General features: G+C 30.7%; 2 protein-coding genes across 3 annotated transcripts in view; one reads left to right on the top strand and one right to left on the bottom strand.

The window, feature by feature from the left end:
- Window positions 1-16,528, top strand: part of LOC121129516 (uncharacterized) — a 283,434-nt gene that overhangs the window by 253,361 nt on the left and 13,545 nt on the right. For both annotated transcript variants that reach the window (XM_071893302.1, XM_040725237.2), the window contains exons 3-5: window positions 10,482-10,826; window positions 10,886-11,049; window positions 11,105-11,330. In XM_071893302.1, the coding sequence (XP_071749403.1) occupies window positions 10,482-10,826; window positions 10,886-11,049; window positions 11,105-11,330 (735 nt within the window). The remainder of the gene's footprint in view (window positions 1-10,481; window positions 10,827-10,885; window positions 11,050-11,104; window positions 11,331-16,528) is intronic.
- LOC121129546 (uncharacterized) lies at window positions 6,963-8,363 on the bottom strand. The gene is made up of 4 exons (XM_040725265.2): window positions 8,267-8,363; window positions 7,859-8,215; window positions 7,291-7,793; window positions 6,963-7,235 (listed from the first exon to the last, which is right to left on the bottom strand). The coding sequence occupies exons 1-4, from the start codon at window positions 8,291-8,293 to the stop codon at window positions 7,091-7,093; spliced, it is 1,032 nt and encodes a 343-aa protein (XP_040581199.1). The 5' UTR covers window positions 8,294-8,363; the 3' UTR covers window positions 6,963-7,090.

Here is a 16,528-nt window from a genome sequence, read left to right as displayed (position 1 = left end):
AAAACGTACTCAGGAACCACTTGAACAAATCCCAACCATTTAATAAAAAAATTAAGTAGATTTGGATAAATATATATATAATTGTGTAAATAAATGCTCTTTTGTCCTAAATTAGTTATCATAACTAAAACTTTCCATATGGATGATAAGAATTATTTGTTAATAGAATTGGAGGATAATTTGTTGATATAATTTGTAGATTTAATTTGCAGATATTTTGTTGATATAATTTGTTTAAGTAGAACTGAATTTTGAAATACTCAATTTCTATAGAAATCATTTTGCTTGCTCATGTATTGACAGGCCACATATTCATTTATTTACAACAAACAAAACGATACTTGCTTATGTAAAAAAACTTTTTTTATTTTTCTATCTTTTTGTGTACAAACAATACTTGTATTTATTCATTTAATAAACTAATTTGCGCACGTCTCTGAAGATTTGAATGATTACATAAAAACTACAACATTAAAGCCAAAACAACAAACATTTTTGCTTTTACATTCATAAAAGTTTTTTCATATTTCTTAGAAAATGAAAGAAATTTGAATCAAATCTCGTGAGATATATATATACATTTATTTTTGGTAAATTTAACGATGTGGTATAATATCATCCACATTACATATGTTACATACTCCATGAAATCTGTATGGTTTTTGCGTGTGTTAAATTAGTGGACTTACTTGGAAGTTACTTTTTGCATGAATAAATTATTCATGCGCGTTTTAATTACGAAATATGTATGAACATTACATTTTATTAAAGTAAAATAAAATGATTATTATATTCAGAACTTTTGGAGAGGATACTTTCAAAAAAGTACGTTATGATTATTTTCTTTTCGCCTCACTGATAATTAAATTATCTGCATACAAAGATAAATATTATCAAGTAAAATATGTTGCAAAAAAGTTTGTATAAATAGTACATTTGTGAAATAAAAATAGGGGCTTCCACGGAATAGATGGGTAATTGGGTCAAATCCGTACTACTATGTTAGGACTAATAATATCAAACTAAAAATAAAAATGTATATTATTTGGTGGGGTTCCCGTAAGGTGCATTGAAAATATTGCAAAATTTACCCAAGCCCTGGAATGCACAAAACCTTAACGAAAGAGGCGGATAAACAGTTTAAATAATTCCTACTCCTCTTTTTGGTAGAATCATTATGAACAACAGTCTAACTACGTGGTATTTAACAACAGAATTAATTGTAGCCCACATCTCTTCCTATTGTTGAGTGACGTGGTTCTTTTCTTCATCCCTTCCGTTAAACCTTTTTCATTACCCCTCCACCCCCTACTAAAAATGTAAGTTAAAATTAAATTTAAACAAGTTCATGGACCTTTTGACCTATTTTTTATTTATTTTAAGTGTGATATTTTTTTTTATTAGAGTTATAACCTTTTAAATTTTTGTCTCATGCTCCTTCTGATGTCATTTATGCCATATATGCACTGTGTTGAAGTGTACGTGGATTTATCATGACCTTCCCCCCTATTCTTTCCAACCAAGATAAACATGGTTTTAGGCTGGATCTCCCTCCACTATGAGTATCGACTTGGTACGCTAATGCCTAATAATGTTCATTTATATATCCATTAAATAAACAACTTAACTTTGTGACTACATTACCTCCTAAAGACTTGATCAGTCATGTTCCAATCATTTTTACAAATTATTTTTCGTCAATTTGTCAAATTTTGTCTTCAAAAACATTTTGTATGAAGAGTTTTTCCGACAAATCTTAAATGCTTCAATAATGTCAGCATCTCCTGTTACTATGACTGTAATTGACGTACGAATAGAGATGCATGATTTAGTTATTTTCTTTTAATTATTCATTTTATTGAGTCCATAGTTCCAGTTTGTTCTTTTCATCCCTTCACCTAAACTTGCCGCCAGAAGGAAGAATCAATATAATTAACATCTGAGCTAAAAGTTTTAGCCAGGAATGGTTTTGCAATTTTGACTGCGTGTGGAGGAACTCCATCTAACTAGTTGGATTGTTACCTGAACCAATTAAAGTTGTGTTGTTGTGTCTTATGTCCCACTCTACAGTCTTTTCCTACATGAGGATTTTCCCCTTGACTCATCTTTAAATAGATTCTTGGAAAATACTAGAGTAATAAGACTTTCTAAATTTATTTTACTTAATATGAAAAATAAAATCTCAAAGTGGCCACCATTGGCCATCACATTGGCCTCCATCCAAGGCCTTAAGGTCATCTTCATGTACTACTCCAACTTGTCAGCCTACTCCTTCTCCATGACATCGTTAAGGGTATTCCCATAGGAGGTGATACAGATATCCTCTCAACAGAGCCCTAGACATAATAGTCAAAAGGGCAGTAGTCTGTTGAGGACAGATTTGACAAGTTTTTTTTAAACCATATATAATTTTTTCTCTTCCAAAGTTTATCTAATTCCTCTTGTTGCCGTCTTCCAGCATTTTAATCTTGGTAATGATACCTTTGGAGCAAAGAACGATGCGGGAAATCTCGTCAGAACTTATTCTTGCGTAAAAAAGAACCAACATGATATATGTTGGTCTATATCTCATTATCCTTGCTCCGATGAATAAATTTGTACCCCAAGAATTGTTTGTTTTTAATTATTTACAAGTTGATATTATGAACAAAATTGTTAAAATATTTGATTACTCAAAGTAAAATTTCCCATAATTTCATTGACGATTGATTGGGTCACCCTTTAGTATGATTTGAAAAAAAGAAGATAATTATTATTAATTTTTGTCCAATTCTACTTTTGTTTTAAAAAGTAAAACTGTTAGACGTAAAAAAAAAACACACCAATGTTTCGATATACCATAGATAAAGCGTTTTTTTCTTTCTACTATATTTAAGAAATTTACTTGTAAATGAAGCAGGAATAAAAATATTTGCAATGGTCTTTTTTAAAAAGCATCTTCTGTAAAAATCCTATGTATAACATAATTTTTTTTTTATTCCTGAGCCAAAAAATAAATGGAATATTGTAAAAAGAAACAATATTTAATAGTGTTTTTACATAAGAATATAAATCATTTATGAAAAAAAATTAAAGCATCTGTAGCTAGTGATACAATATTTCATAGCAAAATATTTTACAGTCTTTATTTATTCATGTAGTTAATCCTTTACAGGTTACATTTTTAAAATATGTTAATAAAAAATTAAAAGATATATTCGATTGAGTGTCGATGAAAAACTTGTTTAAACTAGACGAATATATATTTTATAAACAAAACTAATAGAAGTGGAAGAGACGTAGCCCATCGACAACGCGCTCAGGAGAAAAGTTATTCTCTTGAAATCTATGTCCCTAGGTTCGCGTTTCGGTCATTCCTATGATAGGGATATTCTTTATGTATATAGACTTCACGCATGATTCCTAGTTTAGATGGAGTAAATGTAATACTATAATGCTTATTTATACTTAATCAGTGCAACTCCATCCAACCAATTAAAGGAACATAAAAATATTGAAAAAAACCATATAGCCCTATTAGATTTATCCAGCATTGAAGTAAAAAATGACCGTATTGTAAACGTATTCGTCTATTTAATACCTAACTTTTTTTATTCCTGAAGTATGATATTGAAATTCGTCCTTATTTGTATGAGATTGTAAAATCCCTATTGGATCAAGTGTCTGTTTCACGAATGAATCTTCTCATTTATACATATAAATTATTGTATAATTTTCGTATTATGATGTAAAACCAACGTGTGCCTTTTGTAGAAAAAAAATATATGATTTTAGTCATATAAGTAAAATATTTTTGTGGCAACTAATAGTTACACGAACTCTACGGAAATAACGGTTTGATCTCTTTAAGTAATGAAAATATCCTTTCACCAACATGTTCCTGACTGAGAACCAAAAGAGAGGGATCATTCAGTTAATTCAAATAGAAAATCCCATCTCGATGGTACATGAATATAAAATAAACAGATAAGTCACGTGGTTATCCTGACAATTTGGAAAATGTTTGGGAGGAAAGTAGCTTAGCTATTATGACATTTAGTTGATCAACTAAAAGTAGCCCTTAAAGGAAGGTAATAAACACATTCCCCAAGGCTATAAGCACAAATACCTTGGAAGAAAAGCCTCAAAACTTGATTACAGTCGTTGATCCATTCCTGAGGTAAAGGCATGTGCAATGCCTCAAAAAATTTTGGAGCTGAAAAGCTTCGCTAGAAAAGGCATGGGACCAAATTGTTCTTTAAGTTGTCCCTGTTGGAGTAAAGGTCCACAGAAGGGCAAATATTCCAATATAGTTTATTAATGTTTTGAATAATGACCAAAATAATTTCTGAAGAAACCTTCATAAATTGTTAAACCAAATCCTTATTTTTGGCAGTGGTAAATAGAACCTATTCGATGTAAATATGGGAAAAAAATCTTTATGAATTATTGAATTAAAATTATAAGGGATATTCGCAATACCAAATATTTCTTCTCTTTGGCAGCCTACATAATTTGTGGCCAATAACATTATTTTCTTATGGTCATATAATTATATTAATAGGGGTATTTTCTTAGACCTTTTTTTTTAAACTAAAAAGTATTTATTTTCTTTTTAAATAAGATTTATATCTTAAAACTTTGTGCTAACATTTGTGAAGAATTTGTTGATATACTCATTGGTTTTCATCTTTGTCATGTATTCCTATTCATTCTATTTCGCATAATTAACCCATAAATGCTGTATGTTACAAATATGGAACACACCAACAGAAAATGTATTTAATATTCAACAAAAATGTATCAAATTGCAATATGTTATATATCTTTAACGGCCCTGTTGGTAAGTGTAAGTAGTTATGACTATTAGAATGCATCAGTACACCCAATAAAAAGGTAATTAGCAGGCTTGTAAGCGTTCCTTTTAATAATAAATAATTCAGTGTTCAACCATTATTGCCTCCACCTTCTGTGTTTCAATCATAAGGTAGTGCCAGATCCACTGTATTAAAACATATCGCAACTTCCATTTTGATAGTGTCATGGAGATATCATTTGAAAACTAGATCTCAAGTTTTTTTAGCACCATAATTCGGTGAATGGTACAGTTCAAATTAGCTACAACTGAAAAAAAAAAATAAGATGGAGACGAAAAGGCAAAGTATAACTGATATGATTCGCACCCGGCTAAGAAACAAGACAAGACAAGAAAAACATGACTGTAGACTAGTTGAGAAGCTCCAGGAACGACTATAAACCTCCCATACGCAGTCGATGAGGTTACGCAGGTAAACCAGACTAAGTTTCCAGCCTCCATGATGATGCTGGAAATTGCAGTATCAGACGGGAAGATGATACATCAGTATTAGTTCCCGAAAAACCTGAAACTCGGGACCAAAGAGTGGCAGGACGTCCGTAAGGTAGTGTTCTTGCTCTGGGTGAAGTCCAGCTATTCAAAGGGAAACTATATTTTATAGCAGGCTCCACTCTAGGCCACAAGGTCAGGAATAAATACCAATGGCTCGTACATAATTTTTTTTGACTTCTTAGAGGACTATTTGTAGCCTCTCTTATCGCCCAACATAAATTATCTCGTTTATGGTATCTAGGGCTATGTGAAACTAGGGCCTGAGCTATCCCCCCCTCCCAGCATCAACGTGCCTCAGCCCCCCTATGCCACTGCGACGACAAAATAAGTATCCCAAGTGTTCTTCCTTACTTAATCAGCCTTTAAATCCTATTTAAAAAAAAAACAAAAAAAAACTTTGATTACTTAAATATTTGTATATACTATTGGAACGGAACGGTAAAATCTCCTTTTTAGCGTTCAACTCACATTTTACGGAACGTTGTTCAATCTTGTGTTCCGTTCAGAAGCTTGATCATTAGTATTTTCAATGAGTTCAATGACTAACATAAAACGTACACTGAACCTTTTCTCTACCAGCCTTGTTCTATTTCTAAGCTGTACTTATTTATTTATTCTTAATATTATATGTAGTTTTTTAAAGAGTATGACGAATTAGTCACTTACAGGCGTAAAGGGAAAAAAAGAGAGGAGGGCAGATGATTTTTACAAGAGCTTAAACATTTATAATATAATCATTATAATATTTTTAAAAATTTGTTCATAATACTCAAATGAATTAAGATTATTTAGATAAATGCAAAGTTAGGGTCCAAAAGTTGGAATACTATTTAATTACTATTTTATCATTTTTATTTTAATAAAGCTTTCATTACGCAACCAATCGACAGCTGAAACATAAACAAACAAAGTGTAAAAATGTCAGAGAAACATAAAAAAAAGAAAAGAGAAAAAAAGTGGACTATCTCCTCGATACAGGTGTCAGTGCCCAGAAACCTGCTTTAACATCTTCATCCAGCCTTTGTACAAAATCTAAAGGCCCCTAAGGATGGGAATATTTAGAATGCTATCATAACAACAAAAAGAACCAAAATGATGGGGCAATATTATGGCGAACTTTTGGGCCTGTCTTCAGGCAACCCTCCACCAAACCTGACCTTAAGCCCCTGGCTTGGAGAATAATGCATGCTGCTCCTCTAATACAGATTTGGATTTGCTCACAGCTGCCATCAAGACAGCGTCCTAATCCATGTAAACAGCCTTTATCGTCAAGAGCTGATAATCTCTTCGATGGCGTGTTGACGTTGTTATTGTTTCTATAGAAGGACAAATATTATAAAAATTATAACTAAATATTGTATAAAAACATTTTACTAATTTTTTTTGAGTTGTTTGATCTTGATTTCATAATACACTTTAGGGCTCTCAATTTGTTTTAAATAAGTTACAGCCTTTTTTCTTATGATCTAAATGTACAAAATAGATGTAAAATTTCAATGTTTTATGTACAACATTTTGAAACAATAAAATATGTGTTTTCTAAACCATTTTTTCCTCACGTATAAGTTTTCATTGTATACAATTATTTTTAAACGTAAAAATAAATAATTAAGGATTATTTTAAAATCGTTCATATATTTTTAGTATCATCCAAGGTATTTTTTTAAATCTACAAATGCATATATATATATATATATATGTATTTAAAATCATCAAACAAATCTTCATATTATGCTGAAACGTCTATAAATCTTCAACTTTTTTTGTGAGGTCCTTAGGATTATAGCACCAAGTTTTAATCACGGGTCTCGAAATTTTCCTTGGATTATCTTTTTTATGGACACATATGTCTTTGGGTATGTTTACACAATTTTTGTGAGGAACCAATCTGCAAGTATAGTGAAATTTGTTATACATAATCATAGCTGTATATTACTTTTTACCTTGGAATGAGAGTCGACTCCAATTGACAGTTTTCCTGGGGTTGAAGATCACATTCTTCCTGCGGAATATTTTGAATTTGAGTTCTGGATTCTTCATGGCATATTTCCTTTCCTGGCTTTGTTTTACAATTGTCGGGATGACATATTTTCTGAGGGATTTTTTGACATTCACTCTGTGGATGAACCTTTGTCACATTCTTTTTAACCAACTCACATTTTTGAACGGGCCAATTTTCGCAGTCTTGCGTCACTGCGTAGGGCTTATTAGGTCCAGTAGTAGTTTTATCATCATTAGGGATATGTACCAGCTCAACTGTAGCGTTTTTGCAACGAAGTTCCTCAACCATTTTACATTCTGGTTCCTCTTGTTCAAGTTCATAAGTCTTGAATATTGTTTCGCAGTGATTTTCGTATTCGGTGGTACAGACTTCTGGTCCTTCAACCTCATCTCCGCATTCTTGTTCGATTGGTGTGTGGCATATTTTAACTTTTTCTTCATGAGGCTAACGCAAATGAAATAATGAAGTATTTAGGATCTACGGATATCGTTACTTTACAATGCACTTACTACTGGTTTAAAGACTATATGACAGCTCTTTGTGAAGGTTGTGCCACACTTTTTTTCAGAAGCAGAGGAATAATCAGTGACGTAAGTTAAATGACACTTTTCGGAAATCGTGTGCTGACAGTCCATGCCTCTATCATACACAGTTTCTTCGACATTAACAACTTTCTTGATACACTTTTGACCATTTTCACCATCAATTCCTGGCAAATTACTTTCATCAACAATGATGGCTCTTGTCAAATCGTTGATCAGTTCTGGGGAAGCTCGTTTAATCCTTGAAATTGATCCATCATTTCCCTCCTTCTTTAAGAATGTACTAATTAAATTTCCATTTGTTAGTCCAAATACAAAGAAGGCCTAAAAAGATACAATTTAAATTATGGTAGAACAAGGATAACTTATCCTTACTGATACGATATAGATTTTTGAAAACATGTTGAGATGTATGTAAGTAGATCTGTTCAACTTGATGGCTGGTGAACTAATGATGCTCACTATCTTTCTTAATCGGACTTATATACCAATGGAAATATGAAACAGAAAACAACCTATGTAAATGCATAAGCAATGGGTTCATTTGGGCATATTAAGCAACAAACACTGAAGGACATGTTATTGCAAAATATGATTTACTGTTAAGAAATACATTTATAAAAAATAGTTTCAATATTGCAACATAACAACCATTACTTTATGAAAAAGAAAAGAAAAAATCGAATTATATTTGCCCTAGTTCACTACTGCTTTAAATATAGGCCATAAGTATTGCTTCGTTATACATTTTTTTTAATATAATTCATCATTAATTTCTAAGTTATTAACAAGTTTATGAGTTAAATATTTTAGATTATGAATTTGTAACTATTTATAGTCAAAAGTATTCAATTTGGTTACTTATGTTAAAGGTATTAATTTTTAGCATTATTAAAATGTCAGTTTTAAGGATTGGGTGTGCTTAACATCACTAGGAAGTACTCATGTTAAGACTTTAAGGGGTGTATCTAAGAATTAAATCTACAGTAGGGTTGAATTATGTATTACATAACTACATTTATTTCATAAAATATAATTTAAAATGAAATTTCCTAGGTATATAAATTAAAGTATTATGAAGACAACATATTATAGTCTCAATAGTTAAAAGCTCATTCTATTAGTTAATTATAAAAAACACATGTCGTTTTGAAGGAAATAATGTAATTATAATTGTTAAAATATTTCCATACAGATACAAATGGTAAAATTCAAAAATGTAGTGCCCGACATTGGCGTAGTTAATATACATCGTCGAATAGATAACCCTTTCCCTAAGAAATATAGAAGATAATAATCCTAGTAACTGGTTGAGATTGACCTACGCAGAATGGATGACAAATATAGATCACAAATAAGGTCATAATAAACATCAGGGATGACTATTTATAGTGCAACCAGTAAACAAGCTCCATGCTACATGCAAAACGCCTGCTAGATTTCAATAAGATTGCTACATTATTATTACTTAAATCAAAAATGTGACCATGATTATGATAAATCATGATATAGAAGTATCGGAAATATTTTGTGGGATTGCAATTTATTTTTCCATCAAAAAGAATAAAATGGATTATATCTATTCTTATATATCACTTAATATAAGGAACTTTAATGAAATTTTTGAAATTTAACACCATAACCTTAAAATTGAAAGTTTGGAATCCCTTCACAAATAGAGAATGGTGTTAAACAAGTCATTTTCAAATGGCTATAGATGTCAAAAAAACGCTTTTTTGAAGAATGAAACTTTAAAAGCCTTACTTCTTTAATTAAGAAAAAAAAGATCGGATAAACAAGTCATTCTTAAAAGTGGAAACCCTAGTACACTCTCTAAAATAAAAATTTAGAAGAAGTTGACCTTGTTTGTGACCTTTTATATGACCTTAAAACTGTACTCGTTTAACTTAAAATGTTATATAACTTATACCTTATGCATAACATGACTTGTATGATCAGGAAATTTGCGAGTTTCTTCTTATTTTTAAAATAGAATTTAAAGATACGCTCTCATGGGTGAAAAGTAATTTTTCGGGGTAAGAAGGGGAGGTGTTTACCAAACATTATCTTATCTTTTCCAAAGGGCTTAATAGATTCTCTTGATCCAAAAAGTTGGGCTAAAATTTTATTTTTTCCTTTGCTTCATTAATTTATGTTAACTGCGCCCAATATATTTGAATGTAATAATATAATTATGTTGGCTGAATGATTTTAGGGGAATGAAATAACGCTTAGATGTTATATAATTAATCACGTTCCGGAAAAAAAAAAAACAATTATTCAGCCTATTTTAGCTTATGTATCTGTTTCTATATTTTATGCTCATCGTTTCCGTATAAAATAAATATGATAATATTTTGCTAATGAAATAATTAAGTTAATTAAAGAAAGGAAAAAAAAACTTTGTTTTCTCTCCAAAATTAAAAACATATGTTTTAATTAGTAAGATAAGATTATAACATCATACTCTTTTTTTCCTTCACTGTTGCTGTTTTGTTCAAAATTTCTTTTCATAACGAACAGATCCATTCAGGTTCTGTTAATTAATAATAAATATGTAACTTACTCATTGTTCTCTTTTCTTTTGTAGAAATCGTTTCTTCCATCAAATTACATGACGTCACAATACCACCTCATGCTATACGAGGTCAAAACGCAAGACTCAAATGTAATTACGATCTACAGGGAGACAAACTCTACTCAATAAAATGGTATCGCAATGGTAAAGAGTTTTATCGATTCATACCAACAGACATTCCATCTCGAAGCATTTTCAACGGTGATGGAATTCACGTAGATCAACAGGAGTCAACTGAGACAAGTGTTTTGCTACGAAATGTAGACTTAAACACCACAGGGAAGTTTCGTTGTGAGGTCTCAGGAGAGGCTCCTTCCTTTCAGACAGCTTATCAAGATGCAATTCTTGCAGTTATAGGTGAGGTTTTTATAGGCAAATTGAACAATTATATATTTTTGAACTCTTAACTTTAACAGATCTACCTGATGACGGACCAATCATAACCGGTGGCTTTCCACGATATCATATTGGAGACAGAGTTGAAGTGAATTGTACATCCTACAGATCCAAACCAGCTGCAAAGTTAAAGTGGTACATTAATGGAGAACAGGCCGACCCCGCTTTTACGCATCATTTTAAAGTACGCAATACCTGTAATTAATTTTTTTCAATTAATATACTCATAATTTTTCCAGTTGATTAAAGATAAAAATGGACTCGAAACAAGTGTTCTAGGTCTTCGATTCAAAGTACGAGAGAAACATTTTCACAAAGGGGACCTCAAGCTGAAATGTACAGCTACTATTGCAACGATTTATTGGAAATCAAATGAAGAATCCGTTCAAGGAGTTCGACCACAGTCCGCCCTTGTATCTGAATCTCGAAGTGGGCGAAAGTCTTCTTCCTCATCTTCATCTTCGGGTAAGTCATTATAAATCTATGGAAATTCAACGGTTTAGGTATACACTTACCAAGACATTTAATCCCACAAAAATGTGAAACATTTTTAAGAGGTTGAATCAATTCTCTCTTATTTTTTTAAAGATATTTTTATGTATTGAAAAAAATTTTTTTTTTACAAAAATGAATCTTCACCTTTTCTACAAAAAAAAAAAAAAAATACAAAACTGCTAGTTTAAAAATCACGTCATACTACAAAACAACTACTATGTGTGTATCAATACAAAACCTCACAAGAAACCCACTCATTTCGTTGAGATAAAAAAAAATATATAAGTCAAAATTATAATAAAACTATCCCACAAACTTTTTAAACTTCCATGATTTTGATTCAATTTCCCAATCAACTCTTGACCTTGTATTTTATCTTTTAGATAAAATCTATCTTGACAACGTGAATTCAGACATTTTTAATCACTAAAAATTCATTGTTTAACCAAAAATGTTCCGCTTGATTTGTTTTTACTTTAAAAAAAACCTCAAAATGATGAAATCAGTATCACAAAAAAGTGGCAAAATATTTAATTCGAAGTCCCGTACTTATTTGTCAATTGACTTGTTTTATCTTAGAGGATTTTATACTAAAGCCCTTTATGTTTTAACAAATAGATGACAGTATAATAACTTGAAATAAAATTAAGAAGAACATTTTACATGAGTATTACATTCAATTCACAGATTTAATTTTTATTTTTTTTTTCAATTTCCTAATGGAAGTATTAAATACAATAAATAAATAATAGTGATCTAAATTCAATTAAATTATTTTGATTTTATGTACATGTACAAAGTGTGACAGGAAATATTAGTCAATCCCTTTTCCATGTCATAACTTGGTACACATAATTAATAAAGTCTATATTATACCTATTACACATTAAAAACAATGTTACTTTAAGAAAGAGTCCATTACTACAAAAGGGAAAGATAATACATATGTTGCGCATCAACGACTCAAATGTCAAAAATAATAGTACATCTCCTCAGTGTAAGATGATCATTTTCTTCCTTCTTCTTCGTCTTAAAACAAACAAGAATGAAATTACAATGAAAAAAGAAGAAGTGAGTCTAACATTAGAAAAAAAATGGAAGGATAAAGAAATGGAACATGAAGCACTTCCTTTCTACTCATTTCACATTGTTTTTAATTAATAGTTTAGATAAACCATACTACGTACTTCTAATATAATCCATGAATATATTGATTAGCGAGTTCCAAAAGTTGATAGGGTAAAAATACACTTTTTTTGAGTTCAATTACTCTATAACATTACCCCAGACGTAGCAACGCGGGTGGACTGAAAAAGTTCTGACCTCAACGCGAAGATGGAAGCACTCTTAAAGAAAAGCTAGTCACATCTACCTAGCATTTGTAACAGTCGTTTGAGTGAGTTGATGTGAGTGTTAATGTCTAAAATCGAGTATCAAGCTGTCATTTAATTTTTGTTATTGAAAGAGTAACCTTTAAATAGATTTGTACAATAGCTGACATATAAAGGTTTGTTGTGTAAAAATTTGGTGCGTCTAAATCTATACAACTGGTAGTATATAAGCCAAAAAAAAAAGGTGTCTAGTAAGCAATTATTTTGCAGAGAAGAAACACAGAGTGTTATTTAGACGGATGAGGGAGATGGGATAATTGCTGGGAGAAGTTTTATTTAGTTACATGAACACTATGTTGAAAAGTAAAAATTCAGAAAAAGGTTCTGTAACCCTGATAGAGCAAAACTTTCTGACCACCCCTCGTATATTTATAAACCCAAAATTGAAAAAAAAAAAAACCCAATCAAATAAGAATATTAATATAATGAGTTAATTTTTTACCTGTTTTCAAAAATTAAAGCAACTGCAACTCTTGACTATAGTAAATTATTAATTGTAACTTTCATTGATTCGTTATTATTTTAAGTTCCTTAATTCTCTTTTGAGAAAACTTATATACCAGGTGCTGCAAAAAAATCTTTCCACTTCTTTTTTGCTACATAAATCAAGGTTTAGTGAATGAAGTAAAATTGTTCCAGTTAAATACTAAACAACAATAAAACATGGACCTTCTTAACTCTTTTAGAAGCTAAGAAAATACTATATAAACGTGACCAACGAATTTGGTTCAATCCACTGTTGGAGGCTGGCAAGAAACCAACAGAGATTGCAAAGCAGTTGGGGATCCAGATCGGCTACCCAAATATGATCGTACAGCTACTATTGCAACGATTTATTGGAAATCAAATGAAGAATCCGTTCAAGGAGTTCCACCACAGTCCGCCCTTGTTCCAGCAGGATGGTGCGCCCGCACACAAGTCCAAAATGGCCCAGAACTGGTTGGAGGAAAACTTGCCTTTCTGGCCGAAGAAAATGTCAACCCCTACTCAGCAGATTCCAACCCATTGGACTTCAATTTTTGGGGGTATGTTGAGTCCAAGCCCGGTGCCGTCCATCACCCAAATATCAAGAATCTCAAGGGCGCCATCAACTAGTAATGGAATGCTATGTCTAAGGACTACATTTCCAAGGGCTACAATGCTTTCCATGACCCAAGGGGGGCTACATCGAGGATTAGGGTATCCAAGACATTATATTTTTTTTTTTTTTTACATAGCTCATTGTTGAAATACAGCTTGATAAATTTTTGGATTGAAAGAGTAACGATTTTTTTGCTGCACCCGGTATAAGTATTACTCAGGGAGGGCGGATTTTACAAATTCAAGTTAACCCTTTATTTCCCGTGCCAGAAAATAGTTTAAGCATTCTAAAACTTGGAAAATTACATTTTTAATCAAATTGTACTGTCATTTCCTTTTTTATACTTTCGAGGATACCCTTAAAATATTACATGAATCGATTAAGCAATATCCGCGAATATCAAGTGACTAAATCCAATAATCTTTTTAATAAAATAACTAATAAACGTTGTTTTTTATTTGCCTATTATATTTAAAAAAACCAAAGTTCAAATCGAAAGACGTATCTCAAATATACTTTATGTTTATGGACTTGAAAGAAGATTCATAGGTCATATGTAGTAAAAGTCATAGTACATATAACATTTACTTATATTTTAATTAGTGCAGTTCCATTTTGCCTTAATAAGTGAGCTTTAAAAGATTATAATCAATTACATTTTCAAAAACTAAAACCCAAGAGGAAACTGTAAAACCCAATATCCGGGCAAAGACTACTGGCAGCCTGACCTAAATATGTTTGCTATTGTTTGCAATTATTTAATGTTTATATCTATCAATTGTTTTAACATAAATTACATATGAATGCAACTCGTCAAATGTTGCAACCGTCCTTCTGCCCGAGAACAGTTACACAAGTTTTATAATATCAAAAAAAGAAAGTTGGTTTTAATTCACAGATTGACTTTTTTTAGTTACTTCATAATTTGTCAATTACAGCCAAAATATCTGAAAAATATATTTTTGAAATTGTGTCAAATAATGATTTATTACAACATCCTTCAGTTATTAATTTATAATTTGATCATCAAATTCTATGAGTGTTTATAAACAGATTAAGGACCGTTCCGAGGACTGGACTCTACCAACACTCATTGACATAGTTCCGAACTGTTACTGTACAAAAATCCCTACAAAAAATAATCCTGTTATGATATACCAACAAGCATAAAAGCCCTGTTTTTGAACCGTTCATTTTGTAATAATATAAATACAAAACTATACATAATTAAGTGAAATGTTGTATTCAGCATATCAATGTGGAATGACAGTACAGGTATTTTTATGATCTTCATTATTACATATTTTGTTTCTCTTGTTGTTTGTTGAAGTAATTTTTCTCCGATAGAGATGATCAATTCTTCGAAATATTTTTTATTTTATGACTGTTATTGTTATTAAAACATAAGAGGGGGAATTTTTTATAGTATTTTTTAAAAAGAAGAACAAGAAAGAAGCTATTTGTGAAAGCCAGTCTATAATGATGTGGATTTTCTTTTAATATGAATAAAAAAGAGGATTACTATAAATTGGCTTAGGTAGAGAGAGAGAGACAAGAAGAAAAAAAGGTTTAATATGTTTCTTATGACGGGTTTTTATTATTATTTAGTAAATGAATAACTCTCCGTTAGTCAACTGAGATATTTTAAACCCAATATTTAGGAAATGCTTCTTATTCCTTAAAATCAACATTTTATAGCCAATACTTCTAAGTATCTCATCAAACATACAGTCAGATTATTTGCAACGCTTTTTTTATCTTGATGAGCCTGGATTTAACATTTTTTTGAACAAATTATCTTTCATTGTTTTTATAAATTATTATATGATTAATCTTTTCTTGGCACCGCAATTTACACCTAAGTACAAAAGTTCACCTTTAAAATGGTAAAAAATTGATATGATATATTTTTCTATTTAAAAGGCCATAAACGAGCCAAATAAAATATCATAAATCAAAAGAAAGCTCTTATTAAAGATAACTTAAAGAAGTACATAAATATGGCTGTGAAATATTAGTCCACTTTGTTGGCGTACTGGACTTCAATTTCACATCGTTTTTTCACCAATTGCAGAGTGGTCAAAAAAAGGTTTGAGGATAATATTAAAGAGGTGGAATATTTTTTTATATCATGAGTCCCTCTGGTTTTCTGTAATGTATAAAAAATTGTATGTACGAGTAAGTAGTTAATTTTCATCTACTAGATTTATGTTCAACATGGTTTTTTATTACTCATATTTTGATATGAAAAACCTATAACATTTATTTAAAAAATCATTTATAACCTTGTGTCTCAAACACACACTCTTGATAATCTATCAGGTCTAAAACAATGACTCATAACCAATGGAAATCCCTTGAGATATCAAAAAATATAATTTGAAGGATAATATTTCAAAAAAAAAAATGCAAAATATCCTTTTATTTACAATCTCATGAAGAAATAGATACACAGATGAAATACAGATTGGAAAATAGTTTTTGCAGCCCCACTACAAGTATTTTGGAAGCCTTATAAATGTTAATTGAATAGTTGATTAGATATTTTCTAAACATACGGGTAAATATTTCTAGATGTTAATCTGAAGAGTATTTTGTAGTTTCCAACACTGTTATAATTATTCTTTAAATGTTGGGAAACAACGTATTGGAATAAAGGACCTATTTAAGTATCCATGCTCACAAATCACGGACAA

The sequence above is a fragment of the Lepeophtheirus salmonis genome, chromosome 14 (assembly GCF_016086655.4).
Source record: "Lepeophtheirus salmonis chromosome 14, UVic_Lsal_1.4, whole genome shotgun sequence".
In the NCBI taxonomy this organism is placed as follows: Eukaryota; Metazoa; Arthropoda; class Copepoda; order Siphonostomatoida; family Caligidae; genus Lepeophtheirus; species Lepeophtheirus salmonis.
The sequence above is the reverse complement of the archived record's forward strand: the minus strand, read 5'-3'. Positions and strand labels throughout refer to the sequence as shown.

Coding starts and splice junctions, on each gene's coding strand:
- LOC121129546 (XM_040725265.2), bottom strand. CDS start 8,293: ATGTTTTCAAAAATCTATATCGTATCA. Junction 8,216..8,266: donor CAAAAATCTATATCGTATCA/GTAAGGATAAGT, acceptor GTATCTTTTTAG/GCCTTCTTTGTATTTGGACT. Junction 7,794..7,858: donor ATATAGTCTTTAAACCAGTA/GTAAGTGCATTG, acceptor CATTTGCGTTAG/CCTCATGAAGAAAAAGTTAA.